The 13,491-nt window shown below is 41.6% G+C and overlaps 1 protein-coding gene across 1 annotated transcript; it reads right to left on the reverse strand.

Annotated features, from left to right (window-relative positions):
- Window positions 1-11,607: 11,607 nt before the first annotated feature.
- LOC308289404 (actin, alpha skeletal muscle-like) lies at window positions 11,608-13,355 on the reverse strand (the record flags this gene model as incomplete). Its single annotated transcript, XM_080731095.1, has 2 exons — window positions 11,608-11,751; window positions 13,176-13,355. The coding sequence occupies 2 exons, from the start codon at window positions 13,353-13,355 to the stop codon at window positions 11,608-11,610; spliced, it is 324 nt and encodes a 107-aa protein (XP_080587221.1).
- Window positions 13,356-13,491: the final 136 nt, after the last annotated feature.

Here is a 13,491-nt window from a genome sequence, read left to right on the forward strand (position 1 = left end):
TCTACAAGCTCACAGCGCTCGAAAACATTGTATTGAGGACTCATAAAACTTTTCTGGGACCCATTTGAATGACCACCTGTGGGTCCCGGGACCCATTACATTGAAAACCTAGTAACATCACTGGGTATGTAACTGAGTGTACTGTACAAATGTTGAACCCAATTAACCCTTGGGTCTGTAACTGACAGTGTACAAATGGAACCCAATGAACCCTTAGATGTCCATAACTCTGAGAGTGTGTGTAGAATAGATATGGACCATTTGTTTCCATCTGTACACTCTCAAGAGTTATGGGGGTCCTTGAAATTAAGAAGTTTGAGAACCACTAGAATAGTAGACACACATAGTTTTCCTACAGGACATCAGACTGCACACTGATCACACATTTTGCTTGAGTATTATTCTATTATTACCAGTAAGACCGTTGGTCGCTTATCTCCATCGCATATATGGAGATCCCTAACATAATCCCTTTCATGCCCATATATGGAGATCCCTAACAGAATCCCTTTTATGCCCATATATGGAGATCCCTAACAGCATCCCTTTTATGCCCATATATGGAGATCACTAACAGCTAACAGAATCCCTTTTATGCCCATATATGGAGATCCCTAACAGCATCCCTTTTATGCCATATATGGAGATCACTAACAGCTAACAGAATCCCTTTTATGCCCATATATGGAGATCCCTAACAGAATCCCTTTTATGCCCATATATGGAGATCCCTAACAGAATCCCTTTTATGCCCATATATGGAGATCCCTAACAGAATCCCTTTTATGCCCATATATGGAGATCCCTAACAGAATCCCTTTTATGCCCAGTTGGTTGCTAGGGTAAAAGAAACATGGTTGCTATGGTAAACAGTTGGTTGCTAGGGTAAACAGTTGGTTGCTAGGGTAAAACCATGGTTGCTAAGGTGGTTGCTAACGTACACTAACAGACCAGCAACAACAGACTGTTGCCACAGCAACGTACACAAAGGTTTGTGTACACATGTGGTGTGATGTCATACTGAAGATATATGACATCACACCGTACACAAACAAAGGTGTGACGTGTGACGGACGGACGGCCGGTGGAGGTTTTCATAGTAAACTGCTCCCTGACGGTCGCAATTATTTGTATTGTACTGTATTAGGATTTTATATTTGGCTTTTTCATGTTGATCTTGCTGTGTGTAGCCTACATCAGGCTGTTATTCTGCAGATCCATGGCTGTTTTACTGGACTGCTTATTTCTGTATATTAAATCTGATCCCATTAAGTAACCTGCTACTTCACTGGATACCTTCTTACCGTTTAGTCAAGTAGTTACTGTATTTGGATGGCCAATTTTATTTCCACTTGTTACGTTAATTATCATTTTAAAGCAACGATGCCTCTAAATGAGTGCTGCAGTTATTGGACACTCTACCCCAGGGGTCTTCAACGTTTTCAGGCCGGGGACCCCCAAACTGATGGGGAGATGGAGCAGGGACCCCCTACCACCTCGTAGGGTGGGGGGGTCGGGGCTACGACATATGTACAAGTTACAGCGAGCAGGGTGGGCCGTACCACTACCATTTCTAAACATACTACTTATTAACTGAGAACCAATGTCAATAATATCAACAATCTGTCAATTGCATAGTAAAAATGTATTCAAGCTATTCAAAATGGATAGAATCATGATTTATTTTTTAACATAAATGTGAAAAATGAAGAAAAAAAAACATTTTTTGAAATCTTTTTTTTTTTTTTTTTTTTTTTTTAAGCAATAATTTCGCAGACCCCCTGCAGTACCTCCGCGGACCCCCTAGGGGTCGCGGACCCCCTGTTGAAGACCCCTGCTCTACCCTCCTCTGAAACAACAGTTACATTCGAGACATTGAACTTTAGATTTTGGTCTAAAGGTTTCATGGCCGGTTGGACGGCATGCATGCTGCTGCTGCTGCAGGTTTATTTTAAAAGACTGTCTATGAGGAGTCAGCAGCAAGCCGGGAGGAATGTCCACTCTCTCTCCCTGCCTGGCCTCCAGTAGTCTCATAAGAGTCCAACACTTTATCTGTCATGTCAGCAAGATGTATGTGCAAATGAAATGAATGAAAGATAATGTTATTATTGTATGACTTATGTCTGTCTGAATGTGTGTCAATGTTACTGTATGTCTAGGCCTGTCACAGTCATTACATAATCAAGACACACCAAGCCCAATTCCTCGCCTCGCAATGCGAGGCATTGTGAGCTTGAAGAGCTGCTATTTTAACAATATTTATCTGTCAAACAAAATTGAAGGCCTCAACTTGTACATTCCAAGTATCAGTTGGGGGGGTTCAAATATGATTATTTTTTTTGGGGGGGGGGTTCCCGGACTGAAAACCTTGAGAACCACTGATTTAGATGATTTCAAGTAGATCTTGAAGGCTGTATTCTATATATTGTGGCCTCAAATCCAGCTCATTTCCTCACTCTCTACCATGTGTTTCCTCTCAGCCTGTACTGTAAAGAAAAACAGCGGTCGTGTCTGAGGTGTGAGGCTGAGAAAGATGACATTATGATGGGTTCGTATCGCATCCTGTGTTGTGCTCAACCTGAGAGAAGCGACCGAATGACAACGAACGACAAGAGAGTGAGTCGACACGTCGGTCCCTGCGGTTTACCCTCACATTATCATCGTCACCGTCAGCCTTTTGCAGGCGGTAGGCCTGCATGCAGCAGTGCAGTCTCACTGCTGCACTCGCAGGCCTGCTAAAAGCCTATGGAGCGAGGAGGAAGACCACACCACACGACAAACACTTTGTAATGCAGCAGCTGTGCAGAGGTGGGAAAATAGATACTCACGTTTTTCACTTCTGTAAATCACTACTGCAATGTAGAAATAACTCTGTTTTAAATACCAAGACCGGAATTCAAAATGTATCGGTATCAAAATGTACTTAAAGTAGAAACAAGTAGAAACTCTTTAGGTTTTCAAATGTACAAAATATATGAACATATTTTGAAAATAGCAGATCTACAAGCTCACAATGTGTCGCAATTAGGCAATTCAGATTTATAATGACTCCACACACCCTCTTCGCCCCTCATTTGAGCTAGCATGGGCACACTTTTCATGTCCCAAGAATCCATGGGCACACCAATATAATACGGGGGTGTGAATATCGTCACTGTCGGGAAGAAACCTTGTCTCACTTGTATCTCCAAGTTTCAAATTTGTGCATTTCTACGCAAAGTAAAGCCCTGCTTAATCATACAAGGCTGTCGCACAACAGTGGTGAAAACAGCAGATCTACAAGCACACAACGCCTCGGTGTGTGCTTGTAGATTGGCTGTTTTCACTAGTTTAAAAAATCCTTTTTAAAATGATAAATACAATACTGGCTTTCAAGCAGTTTCAAGGGGCACACTTGACCCTTCTCAGGGGCACACCAAAGGTGCCCAGGCACAGTGGTTGAGAAACACTGGCGTACCAGTGAGTACCTCTAGCAAAAAAAGAAGGGTTACAAGACATCATATTTGTGCCAACTGCAGTGGAGATTTTAAATAAGAAAATGCCAACCCCCACAGCCCTTGATCACCATGTCATGGGATGCATTTTATATCGTTTTTAATGCATTGTGTTTTCTATGTATGTTTTATTGTTGTATATGACTGACTGCCTGTGTGCCAAAGACACATTTCCATTTCATGCAAAGATTTGATGGACAATAACGTTTTCTTATTTCTTATTATCGCGACACATTGTGAGCTTGTAGATCGGCTATTTTCAAATGGCCGAAATGATAACAGAGCTCAAGTGGTAAATGTATGTTTTGTAAATATAATTAAAATCTATGTAACTAGTAACTAAAGTTAATTGTAGTGAAGTAAAAAGTATTAAATTTGTAAACACTCCAGTAAAGTAAAAAATACCTTGAAATTGTACTTACGTACAGTACTTGAGTAAATGTACTTAGTTACTTTGGCTGTGACTACAGACAAGTGTGTGTGTGTGTGTGTGTGTGTGTGTGTGTGTGTGTGTGTGTGTGTGTGTGTGTGTGTGTGTGTGTGTGTGTGTTTTGTTAAAGTGCGTTGCGGGGAAGTGAAATGTCCTTGTACTGTAGCTTCACTTAGAACACAAACAGGAAAGAATAAGATAGATTATAATAACTGTCTGTCTGTCTGTCTGTCTGTCTGTCTGTCTGTCTGTCTCAATTAAATTAAATTCAGAGGGGCTTTATTGTAGGGAAACATATATGTATGTTGTTGTTACACATTGCCAACACAAGGCAAGCAAGTGTGAAATAAAACTAAATATGTGTACAGTTGGCCCTAATAGAATATGAAAATGTACAAACAGAGCTGTGTAACAAACATTGCAACTCTGCATTAAGCATCAAGTATAGAAATGAACCTTGAAACAAAAATGTGAGCTTTTGCTGTTGGAGAATATGTCAACAAAAACAGAAATATAAAGGGATAAATATTGTTATCAGTGTATGACATGCATGTCTGTCTGTCTGTCTGTCTGTCTGTCTGTCTGTCTGTCTGTCTGTCTGTCTGTCTGTCTCTCTCTCTCTCATTTATGAAGCTAGAAGACAATACAGACATTCTCTCATACTCACCACACACATACATTCATTCACTCACTATCTCTCTGCGCGCGACAGACACACACACACACACACACACACACACACACACACACACACACACACACACACAGGAAGACTATGGTACAACATTATCTGCTTAGCAGCTAGCTCCACTTCAGGAGGAGTGTGTTTTCTTTCCACGCTCAGCTGCGTGTCACTCCGTCACCGTGTGTGTGTTTCTGTTGTGAGACCAAACAACACAACACAGCTGACAACAACACGACTGTTGTCACACCGTCCACAACACAACTACACAGTACACACACACAACAGAACAGTGCCTATGCTAGCCCGGCTAATGCTAAGCTAGACTCTGCATCCCATAGCCTGGACGGACGGGCGAAGCTCCATCCCTTAGAAAATCTCTCTCTCTCTCTCTCTCTCTCTCTCTCTATATATATATATATATATATATATATATATATAAATAAATAAAGATATGGGCAATATTACTCAGGAGAGTAATAAGATACTTATTACATATTAATAGTTAAAAATATATATATACATATATATATATATATATATATTATATATATATTACTTATTACTTGGAATCAAAATCCAAATTTGGGGGGAATAATAATAATATTAAGAGTCACTAATCTGCCAAAAAGGCTACAAAATATAGCAGCAATCTCTCTTGACCACATCACTCACTCGCTCACTCACTCACACACACACACACACACACACACGCACACGCACACACACTTTTTTTACACAGTACACACACACACACAAACACACACACACACACACACACACTTTTTTTACGTAGTAATCTGGTATAATATAACGTTTTTGGCAGAGTAATCCCTTACACTACTCACTGGGTAAAGTAATAATTTTACAGTAATACATTACCGAGTAATAGACTCAGTTAAAATAAATAGAATACCTTGTCTAAACAAAGACAAAATATTCTTACCCCTGTCACCCTAAATGCCGTGGACAGAACACAGACATATTGCTACAAACATATTCTACACACATAGATATATACAGTATAATATATCTACATTAAACATATTACATTCTTTCTATGAAATAAACAGGAGAGCCATGGGCACCCATGCAGCCAATCACAGCGCGGCAGCGCCTCCGGGGCGATGGGATCTCCACACTTGCTAGCAAAGCTCCCCAAGTCCAAAACACTTTCTACGACATTATTGTTACATTTCTTTTCTTTTTGGAAGCTGCGTCAACAACATTCTGCCTGGACGGCGAACCAAAAACGCAAGGTTTCTTTTGGACGACATGAACACGTCAACCGCGAACAAACAAACAGAGAAATAAACAAACAAGACGAACAACAGACAGCTGTCAACTTACTTGTTCAGTGGAGAGTGTGACTGTGTGTCTGCTGGCTGTCAGTTCACTGTGGAGACGAGTCCCTGGCGGTGGAACACCAGCATTCCTAACACATCGAAGCCTGTGACTCCAGGGGTCGCCGTTTTGCATTTTGGAAAATGCTTCATGCTTGATTTTTGTACCAAGTGTAACATTTGTACATTAGACAATATACAATGGTCATTGGTGCTCTCTGCTGGTTGAACAGTAACACAGACATTTCTGTTTTAAGAATAAGAATAAGAAGTTTGATTGATTGATTGATTGATTGATTGATTGATTGATTGATTGATTGATTGATTGATGGATGACTTCATTTAAGGTTGCATAGGAAAAGGTACAGTTTCATGACAGTACAGTTCACTGGTACAAAGTCAACTAAAAGGAGATCCAAGAAAGCCTTACGGCTTGTTCACATATAGGAAACCTTTTTTTAAACTCATATAGGCCTAAAGTTGAATGACAGACAGATAGAACACAGTACTATGCCGAGGATATCATCAATAGAAGAAAAAAAACAGTCGTAAAACAAAAGCTAAGAAAAAGAAGAGTAAAAAAAAAGAAGATAAAAAGTATTTAGGGAGGTAAGGATGGGCTTTGTCTTTTACCAGTTTCGAGTACTAGCCTCCTGTAAGTGACTTTTCAGACCGTTTTAAAGGAAGTTTTTCACTAGGGCGTTCCACATGGTGGTATAGCAGCGAATGAATTTGATCCTTTTTTAAGAGCCAAATCTGGGTTGAAAGTGATCTCTGGAGCTGCCTCTGGAGTTCTCAACGGGCCTGAAAATTAGGCCCGGCCCGAACTGGGGGTAGGGTTAGGTTTGGAAAGAATTCGAGAACTCTATCACAGAGTAATAGTAATAAAATAATATACAAATATATTTTATTTTTTCATTGAGCCCGAGGCCCTACCAGGCCCGACTAATTAGCATACATTTTAGGCCCTACCCTACCCTAAGTGTCGGATCGGGTTTGGGTATGGTTGGGTTCGGGCAGAATTTGATCTGTTGTTGTAATTGTGAACATCTTTGACCGTTTTGGAAGTATTTTGACAGGTAGCCTACATGGGTATCTAAGTGGTGTAGTCTTATACACCATGCCCATTGCAAGATGCTGTCTCTGTCAGCTACTGTGAGCCACCCCACGCTTAAAAAGTGATTAGCGGTAAGGTGAGCCCGAGAAGGAAGATTAAGCAGGACTCTAATTAGTTTTATTTTGGGCTGTTTTACTTCGGAGCCTTGTGGCATTTGGGGCATTGCGATACCATACGTGGACTCCATAGTCATAGAGGGGCTGAATGAGTGCACCTCCTAGAGTATTGTTATTGACTAGCTGGGCAGTCCTCTGTAAGAATTTGTTGGTTGATTTTATTTTGATTAACCTTAGTAGTAATCTTTTCACTGGAAAGGTTTGCCTCAAAGCTGCAACCCAGATACAATAGGTGATTTAGTATTTTCTTGTTATTACAGTATCAACCTCACTTTGATTGTGAAGTTATCGACTTTGCTGAGGCTATGACTTGATTATGCTTCCATGGCTTCCAAGAATCAGCGTTAGGGTGATTTGAAACATATTCTCACCTTCAAAGCATCAGACAACTTGTATGCTGTCTGTGTAGTGGGGAAAATAATACTGTTCATGCAGAAGATGAATACATATATCAGAAATGTATTTTGAAGAAGCAATTAAGCCTAGCAGCATCTTTCCAAGACCTCTATGTCCTCTCACTCAACCTATAATGTATTTAAAAAGCCATCTCTGATGTCTTTCACAGCTTGTATACACCTTCCCCACAACCCACAGAGGGTTGATTCATTCACGGACAGTTAAGCAGCTTGATCAATGGGGTTTCAGTTGATTGAATTTACCCCTAAAACATGAAGGTGTCCACTGTCCCCCCTCTCCTAAAACATGAAGGTGTCCACTGTCCCCCCTCTCCTAAAACATGAAGGTGTCCACTGTCCCCCCTCTCCTAAAACATGAAGGTGTCCACTGTCCCCCCTCTCCTAAAACATGAAGGTGTCCACTGTCCCCTCTTTCCACCACCATTGATGGTCACAGAAGGTTCCCTGTTGTTCACAATCAAGAGATCAGTTTCTTCTCCGTGGAGTCCGTTCTCCTCTATGGCTGTGAATGCTGGACACTAACGCAAGCCCTATACAGAAGTCCTTGGATGGGTGCTACACCAGAATGTATACGTGTGCTACTGAACATCAACTAGGACGAGCACAAATAACAACAAGTGTCTGTACCAGGAACTACCAAGTGTATCAGAGAAGATAGAGATAGCAGTCAGGAGGATGAGAGTAGCCGGAAACTGCCACCGACACAGAGAACTCCTGGACAAAAAGCTTGTAGGCCTACAGTGGAAACCAACACACAGGCATCGATCAAGCGGACGTCCCAGCACACCTATAGGCCTACCTACTGATCTTTGGTTTTTCTCCTCTGGTAGCATTTGAGCTGTACAGTATATGATGGGTCACACTGTACAAAGTTCTGTTGAGTTTAGTACGTTTGTAGAGCTGTTCACACCAAGCACTAACTAGATATTTTACCGTTGTGTTTATCTGATATCTTGAATGATCTTTGTTTTTTCTCCTCCGAATGGTAGCATTTGAGCTGTAGGCTATATATGATGGGTCAACATGCACATTTCTTCAAATGTGTTCAACCAGATTCTGTAAGTAGCCTAATATGCATTCGTGAGTTAGCTAAAATACATATTAAATAGCTGTATTACTAGCCTGGCTCCAGCCCATAGACCCAGACCCGACCTCTGTCTGAGTGGATTGCTTCTGTCTGAAATCAGGCTAGCATATTACCACAGGGGTCTTCAAGGTTTTCAGGCCAAGAAGGACCCCTTAGTTGAGAGAGAGATGAAGCAGGGACCCCCACAACTTATTCATAGATTCCTTATAGTTTCATTGTTTTGTTTGACAGCACGATCATCAGTATATTTTAGATTCATGTCAATATGTGTTTTCTAACCACACTTGAACCATCAATAGCCTACTTAATAAATTGACCTTTCACTCTGTACTTAGTCTGCTCTTTTTCCGCTCTACACCAAAGCATTGTGAGCTTATAGATCTCCTATTTTAGGTGAAGGTTCTAAGAATATGAACACTAGGGTTCAAGTGAATAATATAAAAAAGGAGACAAAAAAGGTTTATATGACTCGGAGGACCCCCAGTAACTCTGTGGACTCCCTAGGGATCCCGGACTCCCTTTTGAAGACCCCTGTATTTAGCCTGATACTTCAGTCCGCACATCACCAGTCACCACCCCCTAAAACGAAGTGTGTGATTGAGTCTGGCGCTTGCAGTCAGGCTACCGTGTATTACCATCATTGCTTTGTCTTTCAAATACAATGGTCAATAGTGCCATCTGCTGGTTGAACAGTTCAGACCTTTCAGTTTTAAGAATAGATGAAATGATGGAATAATAACGCTTTAAAGGGTTCCAAGAAACCAGCTGTGTGAATAAATCATGACCAAAAAACATTTGTGGAAAAAAGGAAAAAATATATATTGTTGTAACAAAATGTGTATTGATGCTTTCAGTCCCAAGATGCCATAATGTCTCTACTCTGGATGATGAGATGGCTTATGTAGACTACAAGAAAGGACAGGTCATGCAAAATTTGATTTAATTTAGTCATAGTCTTTTGAATGACATTTCATATTTTAGTCACCTGAAAAGCTTTAGTTTTAGGCGACGAAAACATATATGATTTACAGAGAAAGAAAATAGCAGGGGCGCTACTGGTATCCCTCAAACCACCGGTGCTCATGAAAGGGAATACAATGAGCCACAGAGGCACACAAGTCCAGGTCCAGACACTCAGGTGGATTTAGTAATAAAAGGTCTTTATTTATTAATGGGCTAGAACATTAAAATAACGCACACCAACGCGTTTCGGCAAACGCCTTCTTCAGGGTGTTACTGGATCATATCATATGATTTATAGTCGACAAAATAGATTTTGTCTGCAAATGTTTATTAAGGCTTTTCAGGTTGACCCCCCAAAATAATCCTATTTGAACTGGGGACCCCCACCCAGAGAAGCACTTTTTGAGGTGTTACATTTAGCTTAGAATAAGAGTTCCAACAGAGATTTCCAAGTCTTCCCTTTCCAGAGCAACATTGGCAACTTCCTGGGGGATCCTGAGGCGTTTCCAGATGTAGCCTAACCCCCCCCCCACCCCCCCATCTGGTCCTTGGTGTGCCATGGGGTCTCTTCCCAGAGGGACGTGCAGAGAGGACCTCACTATGGAGGAATCCCAAAATCATTTGGGGGGTCCAGACCTCCAGTTTGGGAACCACTGCTGTTGTAGATTATTATTTTTTATTACCCACTGGTCTTGGATAGGCACTGTATCAACCTATGATGTGAATATGTATCGGGAAGGAAAAAATATCTCTTTCTACCACTTTTTCTGGTCACATGTTCAGATACTGGATTCTGATTGGCTTAAATTGGTGGTAAATCAGTCAACAACCTTGAGTTGGCTCATGGACCCCGCCCACTGGTGTGTTGCATCATGATTGTAACTAAATAACCTTGCAAGTTACAACTGTGTTTTCTTTCATTTAGATGGTAGAAAAGCAATTTACCATTCGAGGGTCGTGGGTTGTTGGCTGATTTACCACAGTGGCCACTATGAACTTACAGCCAATGCTTTTCAATGGTAACGGAGCTTTATTTATTTAGCCTATTTATCTCAGAAATCCACCGATGGTAAGTTTGGCAACAAACATCTCCATTCCCATTGAAAAGCATTGGCAGAATCCACCTTCATGATGACCGTGCCCTAAGCCAATAAACACAAGAAATTCCATTCCGCAAAGTGACGCGTTGTGAGCTTGTAGATCTGCTGTTCTCACTAGTTTTGGGTCCCGGTGTTACGCCCACAGGGCCTAGGGGTGTTTGCAGGGGTAACAAAGGCAAGGTGGTATATGCCAAAAAGTAGTTTTATTACAATAGTCAATGATAATACAGGTAAATAGGAATATAGTTTAAAGGTTGCTTTCTCAGTGGTGAGACAGGGCGGGGCGGGCACCCGACATGGGAAACAAACAAAACACAATTCTACTCCTGAGCTAACAATGTTAATTCCCAAAACTGACTTACTAACACCCAACACTTCCCTAACTGACTGCTCTACCTAATCTAACCAAAACGTGTACAGAGTGGTAACCCAGCCCCCTAAATGATCTAACAGAGTGAATGCTACAACTATGAAAATACTTACTAAACTTACCCCTGCTCACCACTGTTAACGTGGACTCTGAAGAGCAACCTGTACATACACAAAAGGCTAACAAAGCTGGCTACATTTTACACCTGCTCCGGTGGGCACGCTGTCACTAAGCTACTCTCATAACTCCTCAGACAGTGACAGCGGCCATGACTGACTTCTTCATGGTGCTTTTATAGGGGACGGACCGAGCTCTGATTGGCTGGAGGTGGCAGAGTGACAGGAACCTTCCTCCAGCAGGAATCTGCAGACAGGGACCTAGACAGGCGTGCACACATGCAATAGAACCCAATGCAAATCCCCACTCTAATGTAGTCTTTAATAACCTTGTCCGTAACACCGGGCAAACGTCTATTCTCTCTTTTGGGCTCTAGAAGCACACACGGTGGACGATGGAGCTACCGTACTCGTCATACTCCTTCCGGCTGATCCACATCTTCTTGAAGGTGGTGAGAGAAGCCAGGATGGAACCACCCATCCACACAGAGTCCTTCCTCTCAGGAGGATCAATGACCTGGAGGAATAGGGAGAGGGAGACATTTGAACAATAGGCTACGTCCAGAACACAAATACATGATCTCTAATTATATAGACTAGGCTAGCCCTTACCCGTTCGGAGATATGAGCTCCAAAATGATGTGCATTGTGTGGGTTATGGGGTGTGCACTGTGCACACAGTATATGAGGGATGGAAAGTAACTTTAACTGGCGCTTGCATGATAATACAGTATATAGGAGCATCAATGTAAGAAATAGACACTTCGTTTATATGGCTATTAGTGATACTGTGTACCGATCTGCGTGATTTTTCGACAAAATCTGTAGGATGGTGTCCAAAAATGTGTTTTATTCAAACCCGACTCCTGGTGGCGCTGGTAGCCCCAGACACTCAGACAGACACCAAAGGTGTGTAACAATAATCACATGGTTGGTAAATGATGGACATTTTTCGCTTGAGTTTTCGAATGAATCGGCACCAATAATCCATTAAAACGGAATAACATAAATTGACAAAATGTGTTTTTGGCTTTTCTGCCTTGATTGACTCGTCGGGAACGGGACTCAAACCCACGATGCACTGTCAGGCTACATTAAGCCTATAAGTGCCTGGACTGCTAGGCCAGCAATCTGGGCAAGTCTCTGCAAGTTGATTATCATACGGTACTGAAATAGTGTTTCCCAGTTCATCATGGGCCAAACAAACCAGAACACCAGGTCGTTTAACTACTTAAATGTCAAATGACCAGAAAGCATATGAACCGAGTGTCCATATTCTCGAGTGAACTTATGATCTAAGTAGCCTATATTTTGGGCAAAGAGATTTGGAATAGTGGGGAAAAAAGGAGTGGATATGCCTAGGTTTAATGGATGAGTACAGGTAACAGTATACTTACAGTACATGTGGCACTTGGTTTGCATATGTATCTATAGAGATAGGCGCTGGCTACACAAATATGGATCATTTTCTTTTTAAGATTTGTTTTTGGGCTTTTTATGCCTTTATTTGATAGGATAGTAGACTGACAGGAAATGGAGAGAGAGATGGGGAATGCCATGTGGAAAAGGTCATCCGGATTGGGAATCGAACCGGCAACACCAGCAGGCATCATAGCCTAGCATGTGGTATGCACCTTGACCACTAGGCCAGCGGGCGACCCATGGATCATTTTCTAATCTCACATGTTGTTGTGTGATTGGGGCTTGCAGCCACACGAAGCTGGAGATTTCGGACGCTAAACCGGATCTTTTGATAAACAAGTGAAGATTTACAAAAATATCCGATTCAGTGGATTTGTGTAGGCATGGATTTTGTTAGGCCTAGATATTTTTTGTTGTGTGTACCTAGATATTATTCTATGCGCATATACGAAAATCTGAGTTTAGAAAAAGATCCAGATTAGTGTAGCCTTGGTCCTAGAGATATGACTGTCCATGTACCCTGGTATTCATGGTGGGAGGAGCAAGAGCAGTAATCTCTCTCTGCATGCGTTCTGCAAAGTTTCGGAACATAGTGGTGCCTCCTGATATCACTATGTTGTTGTACAGAGTCTCACGGATATCCACGTCACACTTCATAATGCTGTTGTTGGTCGTCTCATGGATTCCCACGGAACTCATACCTGAGGTAGGAGAGACCTTTACTCTGTGTGATGTTTAGATTCAAACCATTAGATACATTGATTAGATGATGTTAGATTAGCAATAATAAAATAAGGCTTCAATTACAGTTCGACAGTATACATTTGAACAACAG

The sequence above is a fragment of the Nannobrachium achirus genome (assembly GCF_963921795.1).
Source record: "Nannobrachium achirus genome assembly, chromosome: 1".
Lineage (NCBI taxonomy): Eukaryota > Metazoa > Chordata > Actinopteri > Myctophiformes > Myctophidae > Nannobrachium > Nannobrachium achirus.